At 37.5% G+C, this 15,848-nt stretch overlaps 1 protein-coding gene across 5 annotated transcripts in view; it reads left to right on the forward strand.

Moving 5' to 3' along the window:
- Positions 1–15,848, forward strand: part of ATP13A3 (ATPase 13A3) — a 90,600-nt gene that overhangs the window by 46,609 nt on the left and 28,143 nt on the right. For all 5 annotated transcript variants that reach the window (XM_015132530.3, XM_015132535.3, XM_015132534.3 and 2 more), the window contains 10 exons: positions 1,822–1,883; positions 5,161–5,311; positions 7,752–7,868; positions 9,130–9,147; positions 9,239–9,392; positions 9,488–9,608; positions 12,737–12,861; positions 14,417–14,592; positions 15,081–15,203; positions 15,287–15,366. In XM_015132530.3, coding sequence (XP_014988016.1) covers positions 1,822–1,883; positions 5,161–5,311; positions 7,752–7,868; positions 9,130–9,147; positions 9,239–9,392; positions 9,488–9,608; positions 12,737–12,861; positions 14,417–14,592; positions 15,081–15,203; positions 15,287–15,366 — 1,127 coding nt within the window. The remainder of the gene's footprint in view (positions 1–1,821; positions 1,884–5,160; positions 5,312–7,751; positions 7,869–9,129; positions 9,148–9,238; positions 9,393–9,487; positions 9,609–12,736; positions 12,862–14,416; positions 14,593–15,080; positions 15,204–15,286; positions 15,367–15,848) is intronic.

Here is a 15,848-nt window from a genome sequence, read left to right on the forward strand (position 1 = left end):
GTAGATAGTGGTCGCGGCTGGGCCTCAGCTCTCCCCACCACTGGCCCCCATCGTGTTATAAAAAACGAACAAAAAGTAGTATTTGAGGACATGCTGTATTTCTTATTTTCTCAATTTTTAATACTTTGGATATTGCTTATTTGCTCAGAGCTGCAGTTAACTTGATTATATCCAGAATTAGGCCCAGTAGTATTAGTAGTAGTAGTAGTAAAGATTATGTGATCTTTAATTTTTTGGATAGTAATTCTTATTTAACACAATAGGCTCCATACACATATATTTATTATGATTTTATTGGCTTGTAAGTGTGTATGTTTAGTGTTTGCTGTACGATTTTATTGAATATGTTTCAGAATTATGAAGGTCACTGATTTTATGTGAAAATGACAAATTATGTGCCTGTGTGAAGTATATCTTGCCTCTTAGAAAGGTTTCTCCTTTCGGCCGGGCGCGGTGGCTCAAGCCTGTAATCCCAGCACTTTGAGAGGCCGAGACGGGCGGATCACGAGGTCAGGAGATTGAGACCATCCTGGCTAACACGGTGAAACCCCATCTCTACTAAAAAATACAAAAAACTAGCCGGGCGAGGTGGCAGGCGCCTGTAGTCCCAGCTACTCGGGAGGCTGAGGCAGGAGAATGGCGTGAACCCGGGAGGCAGAGCTTGCAGTGAGCTGAGATCGCGCCACTGCACTCCAGCCTGGGCGACAGAGCGAGACTCCGTCTCAAAAAAAAAAAAAAAAGAAAAGAAAGGTTTCTCCTTTCCTGACCTGGAATTTTCTTTAAAGTTTTCTGAGAATTAAACTTTGACCAAAAAAATCTTCTATCAAACTTTCTGGGTAACTGATGTGATACGAGTTTGATTTTTGTGCATTTCATTATTACAGAAAAAATGGGAAACATGCTCTGTTAGAAAAAAATATGTCACATACTGCCATGATTATTTCATATTTATCTGTTCAAAAAATTTCACTTGTGCTTGTCTTTTTTGGAAACTTCACTAAAATTTTTAAACAGACAAATGTGGAGAAAAGATGCATGTATAATAAACCCTCATTTACTCATTACCCAGCTTTATCAGTTATCAACACATTGTCCATCTTATTTTATCTATCTGCTCATTTTGAAGGGGACAACATCAGACAAATTATTTCAACCATAACTCCCTCAATATGTGTCTAGAGGATAAGATATTTAAAATACCACTATCACGTTGAACAGAATTAGCAGTTCTTTAGTTTTTCTAATATCCAGTTGAGATTTCCTCAAATCTCAAATTTTTACTAATTGATTTTTCAGTCAGAATCCAAATAGGGATTGCATTGCTTACAATTAACATGTAACATTTGCCTTTACTTGCCCCTTATCTCCAATTATTTTGTTGAAGAAACCAGGTCATTTACCTTGTGGATTTGGCCAATTGCTTCCTCCTGATAGACTTTAACCTGTTCCTCTTGGCTCTCCCTGTACAGTAATCCTTCCTTCCTTTATGGGCATCCTTTATTGATTGATAAGATAGGTTAATTGATGCATCCTTCCATTGATTTTTGTTGATAGTACAAGCACATAAATATGTACCCCTCTCTCCCCTTACGTAGAAGACTTGTGAGCATTGTTTGCACCCCCTTTCCCACTTTAGCCATATGTCCTGGAAGCCATTCTCTATCAGGGATCTCACCTGTTTCTTTTTTTAACTCTGTAGAACTCCATCATGTTATGTGTAGCATAGTTTCTAATGCTGTGTGGTGGTTTTTTATTTTTCTGTTTTGGGTTTTTTTGAGGCATCATCCATACTGTGTGCATGTGTACTTTTTTGTTTTTTAGACTGGAACTCTAACTGAAGATGGTTTAGATCTTTGGGGGATTCAACGAGTGGAAAATGCACGGTAAATATTAGTTAGACTTGATAGTTTATTAGTTTATTTTTAATATTGTATCATATGCAACATTCAAACATAAAGGAAGTAATGTAACAGACAACTGTGTACCCACACCAGGATTAAACTGTGGACATGTTGCCATATTTGCTTCAGATCTCTTCCTTTAAAAGATTAAAATATTGTAGAAATTGCCAAAGTCCCACTCTATCCCTTCCCCAATTCTTACTGCAATTCTGAAATTATTTTTGCGTATTTTATATTTTTTCTAAGTATAAATCTATAAATAAGTATCCATGAATGATATACTGTACATATGTTTTGCTGCTTTTTTCCCCTCTCTAAACGTTGTTTTCAGGATTTATCCACATTGATATGTGCAGATCTAGTTTATCAATTTTAACTGCTCTGTCTTATTCCATTGTATGATTAAACCTTGTCTGACCTTCTACTAAGGGACAATTCTGTTTTTTCTTCTTTTTTGTCTGCACTGTTACAAATGGTGCTGCAATTAAAGTTCTTAAACATACAACTGGAAGGCATGTGGCTGAGTTTCAGTATGCTGGATCCCTGTCAATGGAAATGCTGGGCCGTAGCATGGGCACAGCTTCCGCTTACTTCTACTTTCTCTTTCAGTGGATAAAGATCTTTTTGCTCCACATTCTTGCCAAACTTGATATTGTCAGACTTGTAATTTTTGCCAGATGGATGGATATGAGTATTACATTGTGGTTTTACTTACATTCTTCTCGTTTCTTATAAAATTGAGCATCTTTTCACATTTTTGGAGGGAGGGTCACTTAGCATTCTTCTGTGTATTGTGTGTTTATATCCTCATGTGAAGTCTATCTTATTCATTTGTTAGCGGTCTTTTTTATTTTCTGGAGAGTAATCTTTTTCAATACTGTGTATTGAAAATTATCCCACTAGTCTCTGGCTCATCTCTTTACTTTTGTTTCTGTTGCTTTTTGAAGCTCAAAAGTTTTACTCCGGTAGTTTTGTTTATGTCTTCCCTCCGCCCCAAAAGTCTGCTAAATTTTGGTTTATATAGCTTGAGAGACAGTATTGTTTGGCTAATGTAATTTCAAGAGTTGTTATGTCTTGGAAAATAGTATGTCACATTGCGACCTTTCTTACCCCTAGTAGTGCATGTTGCCTTCAATTCTCTTTTGTCTTATAATTATGTAGCTCTATACCAGCTTTCTTTTGCCTGATGTTTGCCTAGTATGTGTTTTGTCACCTGTTTACTTTTCAGTCTTTCTGTGCCATGATGTGCACATTTATTCAGATATATTTGAAATTATTTCTACCATTGCTCCCCCAATTTACATACACATTTTCATATTCTCATTTTTTCTCTCCTTTTCTCAGTTTATGCATCTTAATCTTACACTGCTTGTTCTTACATTATCAATATTTATACTTAAAGTTCATGGGTGTCAATACTGCCTTTTAAACAACCCCCTGTCCCCCAAAACAAACCTATGGACTGTAAAATACTTTTGGTTATTCTCCTTCCTTCCTATATGTATTTGTTGCATAATATTTTCTGATTATGATTTTGGTCTTACACATTCTGCATGCTTAGATTTACCTAGGTATACAAATATCTTAACCATTGCATCTTGTATAAATTGCCATCTTCTGTAACTACATTCATTTGCTTTGTTTCACTGTCACTTTTTTTTTCTTTTTTTTTTTTTTTAGTGAAAGCGAGTTTATTAAGAAAGTGAAGGAATAAAGAATGGCTCCTCCATAGGCAGAGCAGCCCACTGTCACTCTTGGGTGATCGTGTAACTGTACAGATTTCTAGGTTTGACACTTGTGTTCTCTCAGTACTTTGAACGTGTGATTTCATTTCTCTTAATACCTTTTGTTAATTGGTACTGATAAATCTTAGTCTCTTTAGTAATCTTTTTTCTCTCTGGTTGCTTGAAGAATATTTCTTCACCCTTAATTTCTGCAGATTCACCATGATCTTTTAATTTGTGTGTACAGGATTCATGAAGCTTCTTGATTTCACACATTCATGTTTTTCATAAATTCTGGAAAATTTTCAGGCCTTTTTTACTGGCATTATGACCTTTTCCTTGTGTTTTGTTTTCTCTCCTTCTGGGAATCCTAACCATGTGTTGGACGAGACAGTTTACTTGGTTCTTTCCAAGTCTGCTCCCACCCCCACTCTCGCATTTACAGTATCTTATTCTTTTTCTAAGTCTAATTTTAAAATGCCCTTTTTGCATTCTTTCAGATTTGCCATTCTGTTATCTTAAACTTATGGGATTCTTTATTTTTTTTATTTTAAAAATAGGGATGGGTGTCTCGATACATTTCCCAGACTGGTTTTGAACTCCTGGCCTCAAATGATCCTCCTGCCTCAGCCTCCCAAAACGCTGGGATGACAGGCATCAGCCACTGCGCCTGGCCAAATTTATTAGGATTCTAATTCTGTCTTTGTTATGTCTGTTGACGCTCTTGGTGAATTGCTTGCTAGCACATCTTTAAATTATGGACTCATTCTTAACAGAATTTTTCTTTGAGCTCCCCTCTGGAGAAGTTCTGACTTTGCTTGGCTAAGAGCCCCAGTGGTAATCAACGGTGTCATACAGGCTTTAACTGACCTCCTGTGTTTCAGTCCTTGCTGTGCTACTTATGGGCTGTGTAACCTGGGACAAGTCACTTAAACACCCTGCTTCAGTTTTCTCATCTATAATGGGGGTAATAAAACACCTTTGTATAGTGTGAGGATAATGGGTCAATAAATTTAAAGTTCTTAGAATAATGCCTGGTTCATAGTAAATATTATGCAGATACTAGCTATTTTCTTGGACTTTGGGTGAGGAAATAGACAAGCTTATTCATAATTAATGCCTTTAGGTCTGTGGGTGAATTTTTTCTCGTCAGCCCTTTTCCCAAGAGTATGTAGCTCTTCAAGAGTACTGACTTTCCTGAGTCGGAGGGATCCTTTCAGTACCAGCTTCCCACTTTGCATGGGGCCAAACTTGGTTTCCTGTCCTTTTGTGGGTATTAAATCCCAAGTTCTTAGTTTACTGAGATGGCCTCCTGCCTTCATCCCCTCAGCAGCCATAGCATCAGCTCAAGTTCGTTACCCCTCTGGTTTTCTTTTCCCACTATATCTGGCACTTGGCAGTTTCTCTTTCTTAGAAGCTCAGTTTGGGATTTAAAATATATATATTTTTTAAATTACAAAAGCAGAAAAGCCCTATTAGAATATTATCTTGAATCTTAGGATTTATGGAACTAATTCAGTGTATCTTCTGCTTAGATTTCTTTCACCAGAAGAAAATGTGTGCAATGAGATGTTGGTAAAATCCCAGTTTGTTGCTTGTTTGGCTACTTGTCATTCACTTACAAAAATTGAAGGAGTGCTTTCTGGTGATCCACTTGATTTGAAAATGTTTGAGGCCATTGGATGGGTAAGTCAAATATTTTAAAATACAAATAACTTTAGGAAAATAATAATTAAAAATTAAATTACCTCATGGAAGGATTATTTCTGCTTTTTGTTTTAATGACAGTCTATCTTGTACCCTAAAAGGAACCATGTAATTTCTAAAGCTATATCACTAGAGAAATATTTTTAAAATCGTGCAAAAGTAACTTTTCGTTAACCCATTTAGTACTCCTTTAATAGAGGTTGACCAGCTGAGGCCCCTGCTTTGTGTTTGAGATAAACCAGGGGCCAGCATCTTGGAGCGGTGGAGCAGAGCCAGTAAGATGATCTTAACTGACACAACTTCTTGGCCACAGGCGAAGGAGTATAAAGTCCTGTCTTCATTGTTCTTTTTTACCTGTCTTTTGTTTACTGTGTCCACACACATGCACATGTGTGTGTTTGTTTATAACTTCCTTCTATTTTTGCCATTGGTGCTTTTAATTTCTGAGTGCCTGCTTATGTTCTCTGGTTGTTACCATTTTACAGCATTCAGTTCTTCTTTTATAAATACAAAGACAGTTCATTTTTAGAGTTCCGTTCTGGCTTCTTATTTATTTATTTATTTTCTCTGGGGTTACGGTCTCCTCTGGCCCCCACCCCATGCTTGGTGTCTCTCCTTCATGCTTTTGGTTTTTGTTGTACATCTGGATGGCACTTTTTTACTATAAAAAGGAAGATCTGACTTGGTAATTCTGCATAGCTGCAGTGAGCTACTTATACTTTTACCCTTGCCCATATGTATGTTAGTGTTTCTGAGAAGTGTCTCTCTGATCGGGAAGGCTTGTTGGGGGGTGGGGGATGGTGCTTGCTGTGTGTCTAGTGGGGTCTTATCGACAGGGGTTCTTAAAGTTTCAAAGGATTAGTTTCAGAGTTAGCCTTTCCGATGCTTTCCTCACCCATTCTCACCACGCTGGCACATGTGGGGCTTTCCTCACCCATTCTCACCACGCTGGCACATGTGGGGCTTTCCTCACCCATTCTCACCACGCTGGCACATGTGGGGCTTTCCTCACCCATTCTCACCACGCTGGCACATGTGGGGCTTTGTCCTCTGGAATCCTCACCCTCATGTGAGAAGCCTTTGCTCCTGTCAGACATTCAGTTTATGTCTCTGGAGGAGGACTCCCTAGTTTTTTGTTTGGCTTTCTTTAGCTCAGCTATTCTGGCTGATAAATGTTCCTGCCTCACCTGGTATCTTGTGTTTTTTCTGGTCTACTGTTTCGTTCCCCTTTGTATCCATCCATAGGTTTCAGTTTGCCCTTTGTTTCCATATTTGAAATCCCTTCCTGCAGGTTTGTTTTCTGTTTACATTGACCGGATCCTGCCTCCCTCTTCCCTACCTCCTCACGCCCCTCCCTCCCTCCCCACATTTTGAAAGGGAGGGAGGGAGAGGGTGACTGGATAAGTGCTCCATCTGCCAACTACTGAAAGTCCACGGTAAACACTCTTGACATTTAATTCCAAAAAGGAGGCCTCACTTCATTTGTAGAGAGAGTAACAAAAATGGGCTGATTTATCTTTCTTCTCTAAACTTTTCTCCAACTGAATAGATTTTCAGTAGATTTAGTGTTCAGTATTGGTGGATCTTCAAAGAAAGTGATTGAGAAGATTTGTATAATGGCATATTTCATTGGCCTTGAGTTGCTTTGATGCTTGATCCTACCAGAGCTTACTTATCAATGAAATGGTTTCACATAGCTAGTCACAACTGTGACTTGATGTGATTGATGTCATATGATACAAGATGCATCCCAATTTTAGAGATGTTAAGAGACAAAAAAAGTGCCTTAGAATTGTCCAAAATTGACTAATTTTTCACAGTTCCCTATCATTTTTTCATTTATTGATCCCACTAGTTATAGTGTGTGTTTAATATAGGTTTTTCTTTGAACGTTTTTCACCAAAAAAAGGTTCTTCAAAGTAGTAGCTTAACTAGAAGTATTCAAGCTGAAAAACTCTAAACTCGTATCTTTGTACGTTAAGCCCGTTTTTGACCCAGCGGTTCTGCTAACCATATCTGAGCTCTGTGTACTTTTGAATCCTTTCTTGGTAGCAGAAAGGAATCACTGGATGAGACTGAAAATTCTGGGGACTGCAAGACCTTTTGTCTTTTGCAGAGCTAGTTTCTAAACCCAACAAGTTGTAAGAGTGAAGCGAGATAAGTTTCTGTTTCTTTATTCTGCTTCTAACCCTGAATGAAGCAACCCTTCTCCCATGGGTTGCTAGCTATCTAACTCAACATCTTTGTTCACATTTTCTTTTACTTATGTTAGTGATCCAGTAGTGCTCATTTGTTCCTTGGACATAGATTTTTTTTTAATTATTGAAAATGGCCATAATGTTCCCTTTAAAAATGGAACCATGAATTCAATTTTATGAAGCAGTGCTTGAATGGTTGGGTTTTTTTTTTTTTTTTTCAGATTCTGGAAGAAGCAACTGAAGAAGAAACAGCACTTCATAATCGAATTATGCCCACAGTGGTTCGTCCTCCCAAACAACTGCTTCCTGAATCTACCCCTGCAGGAAACCAAGAAATGGTGAGAAATCACTTAAAGCTCAATAAAACTGTTGGTGGTTACTTATATTTATTTTTAAATTTTTAAATTTTTATTTTTTATAGAGACAAGGTCTTGCTCTGTTGCCCAAGCTGGTCTCAAACTCCTGGGCTCAAGTGATCCCCCCACCTTGACCTCCCCAGGTGCTGGGATTACAGATGTGAGCCACCGCCCCCAGCCTGCTTACTTACATTTAATTCTCATTTTAAAATGTTGCTAGAAGAGGAAGTCACAAGTCCCTTATTTAACTCTTATGCAGAGATAGGAATATTTTAACTGCGTTTCTCAGAAACTACACCTCTATGTTGAGATTTAATTTGCAGTCCTATCACTTTTCCTTCCTATTTACTGAGCAGCTTAGTGCCTTGTGATTTATACAGCTGGTGGTTAATCCTCTTAAATTGCATCTGTATTCCTAGAATTTAATAAAATGTATGTATGAAAGGCTTTACTTTCAGTGAATTTTCAAATATATTCCCCTTAGTTTATTATTGTTTTTTAAGTTACCTGAAAATTTTTTTACGTGTATAACTATTACATATCCAAGAAATTTACCAAGATTCTAATAAACACCACTTTATCTTATTTGTTTAACTGGTTGGCAGGATTCTGGGTAATTCATTTTCCTTCCTGTTTATATTTGTTCTTTCCAGAGTTTATTAGTATTTTTTGAGACAGAGTCTCGCTCTATCACCCCGGCTGGAGTGCAGTGGTGAGATCTCAGCTCACTGCAACCTCCACCTCCTGGGTTCAAGCGATTCTCCCACCTCAGCCTCCTGAGTAGCTGGGATTACAGGCACCCGCCACCGCACCCAGCTAATTTTTGTATTTTTAGTAAAGACAGGGTTTAATCATGTTGATAAGTCTCGTCTCAAACTCCTGCCCTCAAATGATCCACCCACCTTGGCCTCCCGAGGTGCTGGGATTACAGGCATGAGCCACTGTGCCTGGCCAGTTTATTATTTTTTTAATTTTTATTTTTTGTTTTTTGGTATGTACACTTGTTTATTTTAGTACTCGAATGTTAATATTTTCAGGATAGCAGAACATTTGAAAATATTTAAGAACATACTTTTTAAAAATGGGAAGTAGTATAGAAGGAATCTTGAATCCTGACTTTGAAAAACAGTTGCTTGTTTCTTTTCCAAATAATGTTTTGTGGATGCTTAGTAAATTTTTTCTAACTTCAGTATGTTAATAGAGTTAATCTGTACTATTTCTTCTTGTTTTGTTTCGTTTTTAGGAGCTGTTTGAACTTCCAGTAAGTGAAGAATGTTTACTTGTTACCTAAGTATATTTGTTTTGATTTTTTAAGAATAATAAGTGCTTGTGCATCTTTTGAAATTATATAGGCTATTTATGAGATAGGAATTGTTCGCCAGTTTCCATTTTCTTCTGCTTTGCAACGTATGAGTGTGGTTGCAAGGGTGCTAGGGGATAAGAAAATGGATGCCTATATGAAAGGAGCACCCGAGGTCATTGCCAGTCTTTGTAAACCTGAAACAGGTAAGGAAATATCTATGCTCTGGCTAAAATTCTGGTATTTGTGTAAACTTGTATTAGCAACTCTAACAATGACATTTACTCTTTCTTTTAAAAAGTTCCTGTAGATTTTCAAAACGTTTTGGAAGACTTCACTAAACAGGGCTTCCGTGTGATTGCTCTTGCACACAGAAAATTAGAGTCAAAACTGACGTGGCATAAAGTACAGAATATTAGCAGGTGAGGTTGAATGACTTTCCTAGTTTCCCAGTCATCATCATTTATGTTTATATCATTCATGCACAGTAATTTGCATGTAATTGAGTATTTGTTGAATGTATGAAAAGATATCTAATACAATATTGTTTTAGGTGAGTGAAGTAAAAGTACATTTTCCCCACTGCCTGATTTCCTTTCATTCTGGTTTTTTTTTTTTTTTTTGAGAGACAGTCTCACCCTGTACCCAGGCTACAGTGTAGTGGCGCAGTCTCAGGTCACTGCAACCTCTGCCTCCCAGGTTCAAGCAATTCTTGTGCCTCATCCTCCCAAGTAGCTGGGATTATAGGCATGTGCCACCACACCTGACTAATTTTTTTATTTTTAATAGAGACGGGGTTTTTACCATGTTGGCCAGGCTGGCCTCGAACTCCTGGCCTTAAATGATCATTCAGTATTGACTGTTGACCTGTGTTTCCTTATGTTATTGTAACATCATATGTTTTTTTCTTAAAGCTCTTTGAAACTATTTTCAATTTGTTAATTATTGTGTACCCACTGTGTGTCAGGCACATTCCAAGAACAGTAAATGTAATTTTATAGAAGTTTATTTTCTCCAATTGATCTTCTCACTTTTGCCCAGGGGTTAGATCTAACTACTAATTCAGTCAGAATATAATGAGTCATAGTGACCAAGCTCCTTCTACTCCACTTCTTTCCTAATCCCCAGTGCTCTCCATTCCCCCCATCAAATGACAGTGTCATATTCAAGTATTGTCACTTTGACTGTAACTGATACAGACCTACCTTTGAGGATAACATTTTTGTTTAGGAATACTTCATGATGTACCTAGTTTTTTGTAAGCAGAAAGGACTGTCACTTGGCTGTCCTGCTAAGTTGCCTATTTGGGGGAGATGGTCTAAGCATGAGTTTAAAAAAAAAAAGAAACACCTCTACCCAAATTATGTGATACATATGCATGTCGGGAACCACAAATGTATACAATATTATATCCTAATTCCTACTAAGGACACGTTAGTCTCTTCTTAGTTTATAGCTTCACACTAGCAAGGGTGCTAGGGGATAAGAAAATGGATGCCTTTGCCATTTTCCCCCATAAACACTAATTATTGAATTGCTTACAGTTTTTTTTTTTTTCTTTTGAGATGAAATCTCGCTCTGTTACCCAGGCTGGAGTGTAGTGGCACGATGTCAGTTCACCACAACCTCCGCCTCCTGGGTTCAAGTGATTCTCCTTCCTGAGCCTCCTGAGTAGCTGGAACTACAGGTGCACACCACCATGCCTGGCTAATTTTTGTATTTTAGGTGGAGACGGGGTTTCACTATGTTGGCCAGGCTGGTCTTGAACTCCTGACCTCGTGATCTGCCCGCCTTGGCCTCCCAAAGTGCTGGGATTACAGGTGTGAGCCACTGCGTCCAGCCGCCTATAGTTCTTGAGCATGTCATCTTGAGACATCCTTCCATGCCATCGGATAGACTGTTTCTTGTGCTGAGGATACTCTGTCCCTCCTTGTTAACTTTCCTCTCTTTCTCTACTCCCTTTCTTCTTTACCCTTCCACTGAGACCTCTGTGTTTCCATCCTACCTTGTAGGAATGGGTTTTAGCATTTCCCTTATAGCTTAAGCCTTTATATCTTGAATATTGGACTGTTCACTAACTAGAGGGTCAGATTTCCTTGACCTGTATCATTCATACGATATGAGAGAGTTGGAAGACGAGCTGAAGCCAGAAACTAGTGCCTGAAGGAAAACGGCTTAGTGCTTTTGACACAGTGTCTTCACATTGATACAGCTTTGCATTTTGAAATACAGTTTCAGGTTTCAAGGCTTTTTCCTGCTGTTACCACTAGCAGTTTCATTTATATTAATTTTCTCAACTATTCTCTAATGTCTTTACCACCCATTGTTAGAAATTAGGTGACTCAAAGATTTTAGATTTCATAGATACATACTTCAAGCAACTTTTATTGGAATTTTGTTAGAAAAATCGTTTGGTTATTCCAAGTCTGAAATTCTAGTCTTTGACCTCAGACCCTCCTCTTTCCCCATTGAGAAAAAAATTTCTATGATATAATTTAGGTCAGTTGAGGTGTTTTTTGTTTGTTTTCCTTTTTTGTTTGTTTCTTTTGAGATAGGCTCTCTCTCTGTTGCTCAGGCTAGAGTGCAGTGGAACAAACCCGTCTCACTGCAGACTTGACCACCTGGGCCTTAAATGACCCTCGCTCCTCAAGCCCTTCCTCGTAGTGGGACTGCAGGCACAGGCCACCATGCCCAGCTAATTGTTTTTTCATTTTTTGTAGAGATGGGGTCTCACTATGCTGCCCAGGCTGTCCTCAAACTCCTGGGTTCAAGCAGTCCTCCTATTTCAGCCTCCCAAAGTACTGGGATTACAGGCATGGGCTACCATGCCTGACCTGAGATTTCTTAAGAACGTCACTATTATTTATAGTGCTAAAGCACATACTATTTTTGTGTGCATCTCTTTGGTTGCATTTCTGTTTCCCCACCCAAGTTTCTTGTGAGTAGAGATCATCCCTTTTTGTCTTTAACCTCCCAGTGACTAGCATAGTGCCCGGTGCATTCTTGATACTCAGTTATTTAAAGAATAGCATCTTGATAACTATATTAGTAATATTTTCAAAGACCTATCTCTGAGTCCCAAGTAGATCTCATTGTTGGATTGCTAATGGTTCTTGTGTCACATTTTCAGGATCAGTAATTGTTTTATAGAATTGATCTCAGACTTGATAATGAATCCACAAAAACTATTGAATGTGCTTGTGGCACAGTTTTTTCTTTTTCACTGAACATTTAAATTAGGATATGTTGTAGAGGGCAGTAAAGAATATATTTATGCTTATACATTTTTGGATAATATACAAGATGAGTATTCCTTAGTACTAGAATTGTTTAGTGTACAGTGATGTACATTTCCAAATGATTATTATATTGAGATATTGAACTCCTGAACACGTGGTTTATTCAGCATATAAAATGTTTTAATTTATAGATATTTTAAACTGTTATAACTTACAGACATTTTTAATTGCTTAGATATTTTAAGTTTGTGTACATAAGTTGCTTACTCATTTGACTAAACCATTATGTGTTAAAACTTCTTTTTCTGCAGAGATGCAATTGAGAACAACATGGATTTTATGGGATTAATTATAATGCAGAACAAATTAAAGCAAGAAACCCCTGCAGTACTTGAAGATTTGCATAAAGCCAACATTCGCACCGTCATGGTCACAGGTTAGACTTTATCAAAGAACACAGAACAAAATGGAGTGTGACAGAGTTGAAGTTACATAATATTGAGGGATAATCAGTTATAAAATAATATTATGTATTCTTTAGTGGTTTCAACCTAAGTTCTCTTTTAGCTCTGAATATTTTCCCAAGTGCGAGATAACTTCGTCGTATTCTTTTTGAGGTCTACCAAATCCTATTTATAGAAAATATAGTAGAATAGTAAAAGTACATTGTAAAAATTTAAACTTGACTCCTTTTTGTTTTCTCTGTTTATTCATGTATTTCTTATAGCACTTATTATACCTTGTGTTATTTGTAGATTTGTTTTCTCTACTAGAATATAAGATTCTTGAGGGTTAGGATTATGTTTTACTCATGTTGGGGTCCTTTGCAATTTTTAGAACTGTCAAGTACATAGAAAATGATTAATAGATATTTGATAGCATGAAATTTTTATATGTGAGATATTGTTTATTACCCTAGTTTGAACTCTAGTGAAGTGGCCTGCTTTTTGTTTGTTGGTTTTTTTCTAGTACATCTAAGGGATTCTCCTGATGTTACTCTACTGTTAATAATATTAGATAACTGTTACTCCTTAGCTGTGTAAAATTGTGGTAGCTGGTTTTTGTTTTTTTCCTTAGCAGATAATCAGATTTAAGATACTTAATGGCACTTACGTGTTCAGTAAGACTAGTATGGAGAAAGTCTGTATACATTTTTGTGTTTTAGACTCTTGGGATCTATCTAATAACATAATTTTACCGTATAACTCAAGATAACTAAGTCTGTTAACATCCCAGCAATTCTTAGTTCTTGTGTCTTCTCTGTCAAGGCACTTTTCACCCATTCCTCGTCCTCTTCTTTTATTTATTTGTTTTAAAAATTTTTTTCCCTTGCCAGAATATGGCTTTGTATACCAAAAGTCATAGGAAAATAGTCTTGGAAATAATGTGTGGAAATTGAGGAAAGAAATATCTTGCTCTTGGTAGCAGTGGGATCCACAAACCTTTGCCTGCTTCTCCTTTAAGATCCTGTCCTTGCTGCTCTTCTGTTCTTATGACTGAGAAGTTGTCTCTCTTGTTTCTCATTTACATCTGTTCTTATTACCTTTGTTAACTTTTTGTTTTGTATAATCTTGCTTTTGTAATTCATCCTTTCCTATGGCATAGTGCTGGTGTTCTTGCACAGACCACTAGTCACTACAAAGTTATTTCGGTAAATACTTATTGAGCCACCTGCTCTGTGTGTAGCACTGTGCCAGGTATTGTGTAGATACAAATAGTGCATGACTGGAAAAGACTGAGAATTGTATTTGGCTTTAAAAATTGTGGATGAGATGTTGTCTTTAGCATATACATGCTTGCATTATTTGAGGCTTCTTTTGATAAGTACACTCCAATTTTGTGATTTTTAAACTCTAAGGGGAAGAACCATACATTATCGTTATTCCGCCAGCCCAGTCGTGGAGACTGTAGTAGATTCTCAGCAAGTACTTGTTTGATACGTTCACGTTTCCATTTTAATTTTAATGCATTTAAAATACTTTGAAAATTAGGTGACAATATGTTGACTGCTGTCTCTGTGGCCAGAGACTGTGGAATGATTCTACCTCAGGATAAAGTGATTATTGCAGAAGCATTACCTCCAAAGGATGGGAAAGTTGCCAAAATAAATTGGCATTATGCAGACTCCCTCACACAGTGCAGTCATCCATCAGCAATTGCCTCAGAGGTAAGGTCAAACTTGATTGTCCCTTTTAAAGTTTGTTGGTTTAAATTTAGTCTGGGAAAAAAAAAAAAGTGGTGCGTTAAAACACAGTAAAGCAAAAACTAAATGAAAACAGAAGTCTGGGCTATTTTTTCAGAGATTATATTTCATTAGGACTGGGGCAGACCCAGGAATCTCAATGTTCAAATTTTGATATTTAGCTGAGATGAGAAGCATAGTTTTAAAGTGTAAGAATTCCAGATGTTTATCATATTCTTCAAATAACTAGTGGTAAATGATGCAGGTGGTCCATCATACTCAGTTCATGCATCGTTTCAAATTGAAACTGATATTTAATTGAGTTTCTTTTTACTTTGAATAAATGTCAGGCTTTCAGTGTGTTGTGGAACATATCAAATGAAAGAATTCAGTTTTAGAACAAATATGTTTAAAATAGAATTGTTTTACTTGGTTTGGCTGCCTAAATATTGTTCCCAATGTCTCATACGCAGGCTACTCCAGTTAAATTGGTCCATGATAGCTTAGAGGATCTTCAAATGACTCGTTATCATTTTGCAATGAATGGAAAATCATTTTCAGTGATACTGGAGCATTTTCAAGACCTTGTTCCTAAGGTAAGTAATTTGGGTGTATGTATGTGTTCACATGACTACATCGTGAACAATATTTTTAAGAAATTTATTTGATTTTTTTCCAGTTGATGTTGCATGGCACCGTGTTTGCTCGTATGGCACCTGATCAGAAGACACAGTTGATAGAAGCATTGCAAAATGTTGAGTAAGTATTGGTGTCTTTTTTGTTTTTGGTTTTTTATGAATTATGGTTTCATTTCAGCATCAGAAAAATAATTTTTATATATGTTTCTTATACTAATATTTCATATTTATATAATTGTGATCTGTAAGGTAGACGAGAACTTTAAGTGCCTCTTTAAAAAGTCTCATATGCGGCCGGGCGCGGTGGCTCAAGCCTGTAATCCCAGCACTTTGGGAGGCCGAGACGGGCGGATCACGAGGTCAGGAGATCGAGACCATCATGGCTAACACGGTGAAACCCCGTCTCTACTAAAAATACAAGAAAATTAGCCGGGCGAGGTGGTGGGCGCCTGTAGTCCCAGCTACTCGGGAGGCTGAGGTAGGAGAATGGCGTGAACCCGGGGGAGCGGAGCTTGCAGTGAGCCGAGATGGCGCCACTGCACTCCAGCCTGGGGCACAGAGCAAGACTCCGTCTCAAAAAAAAAAAAAAAAAAGTCTCATATG

This window comes from Macaca mulatta, chromosome 2 (assembly GCF_049350105.2).
Source record: "Macaca mulatta isolate MMU2019108-1 chromosome 2, T2T-MMU8v2.0, whole genome shotgun sequence".
In the NCBI taxonomy this organism is placed as follows: domain Eukaryota; kingdom Metazoa; phylum Chordata; class Mammalia; order Primates; family Cercopithecidae; genus Macaca; species Macaca mulatta.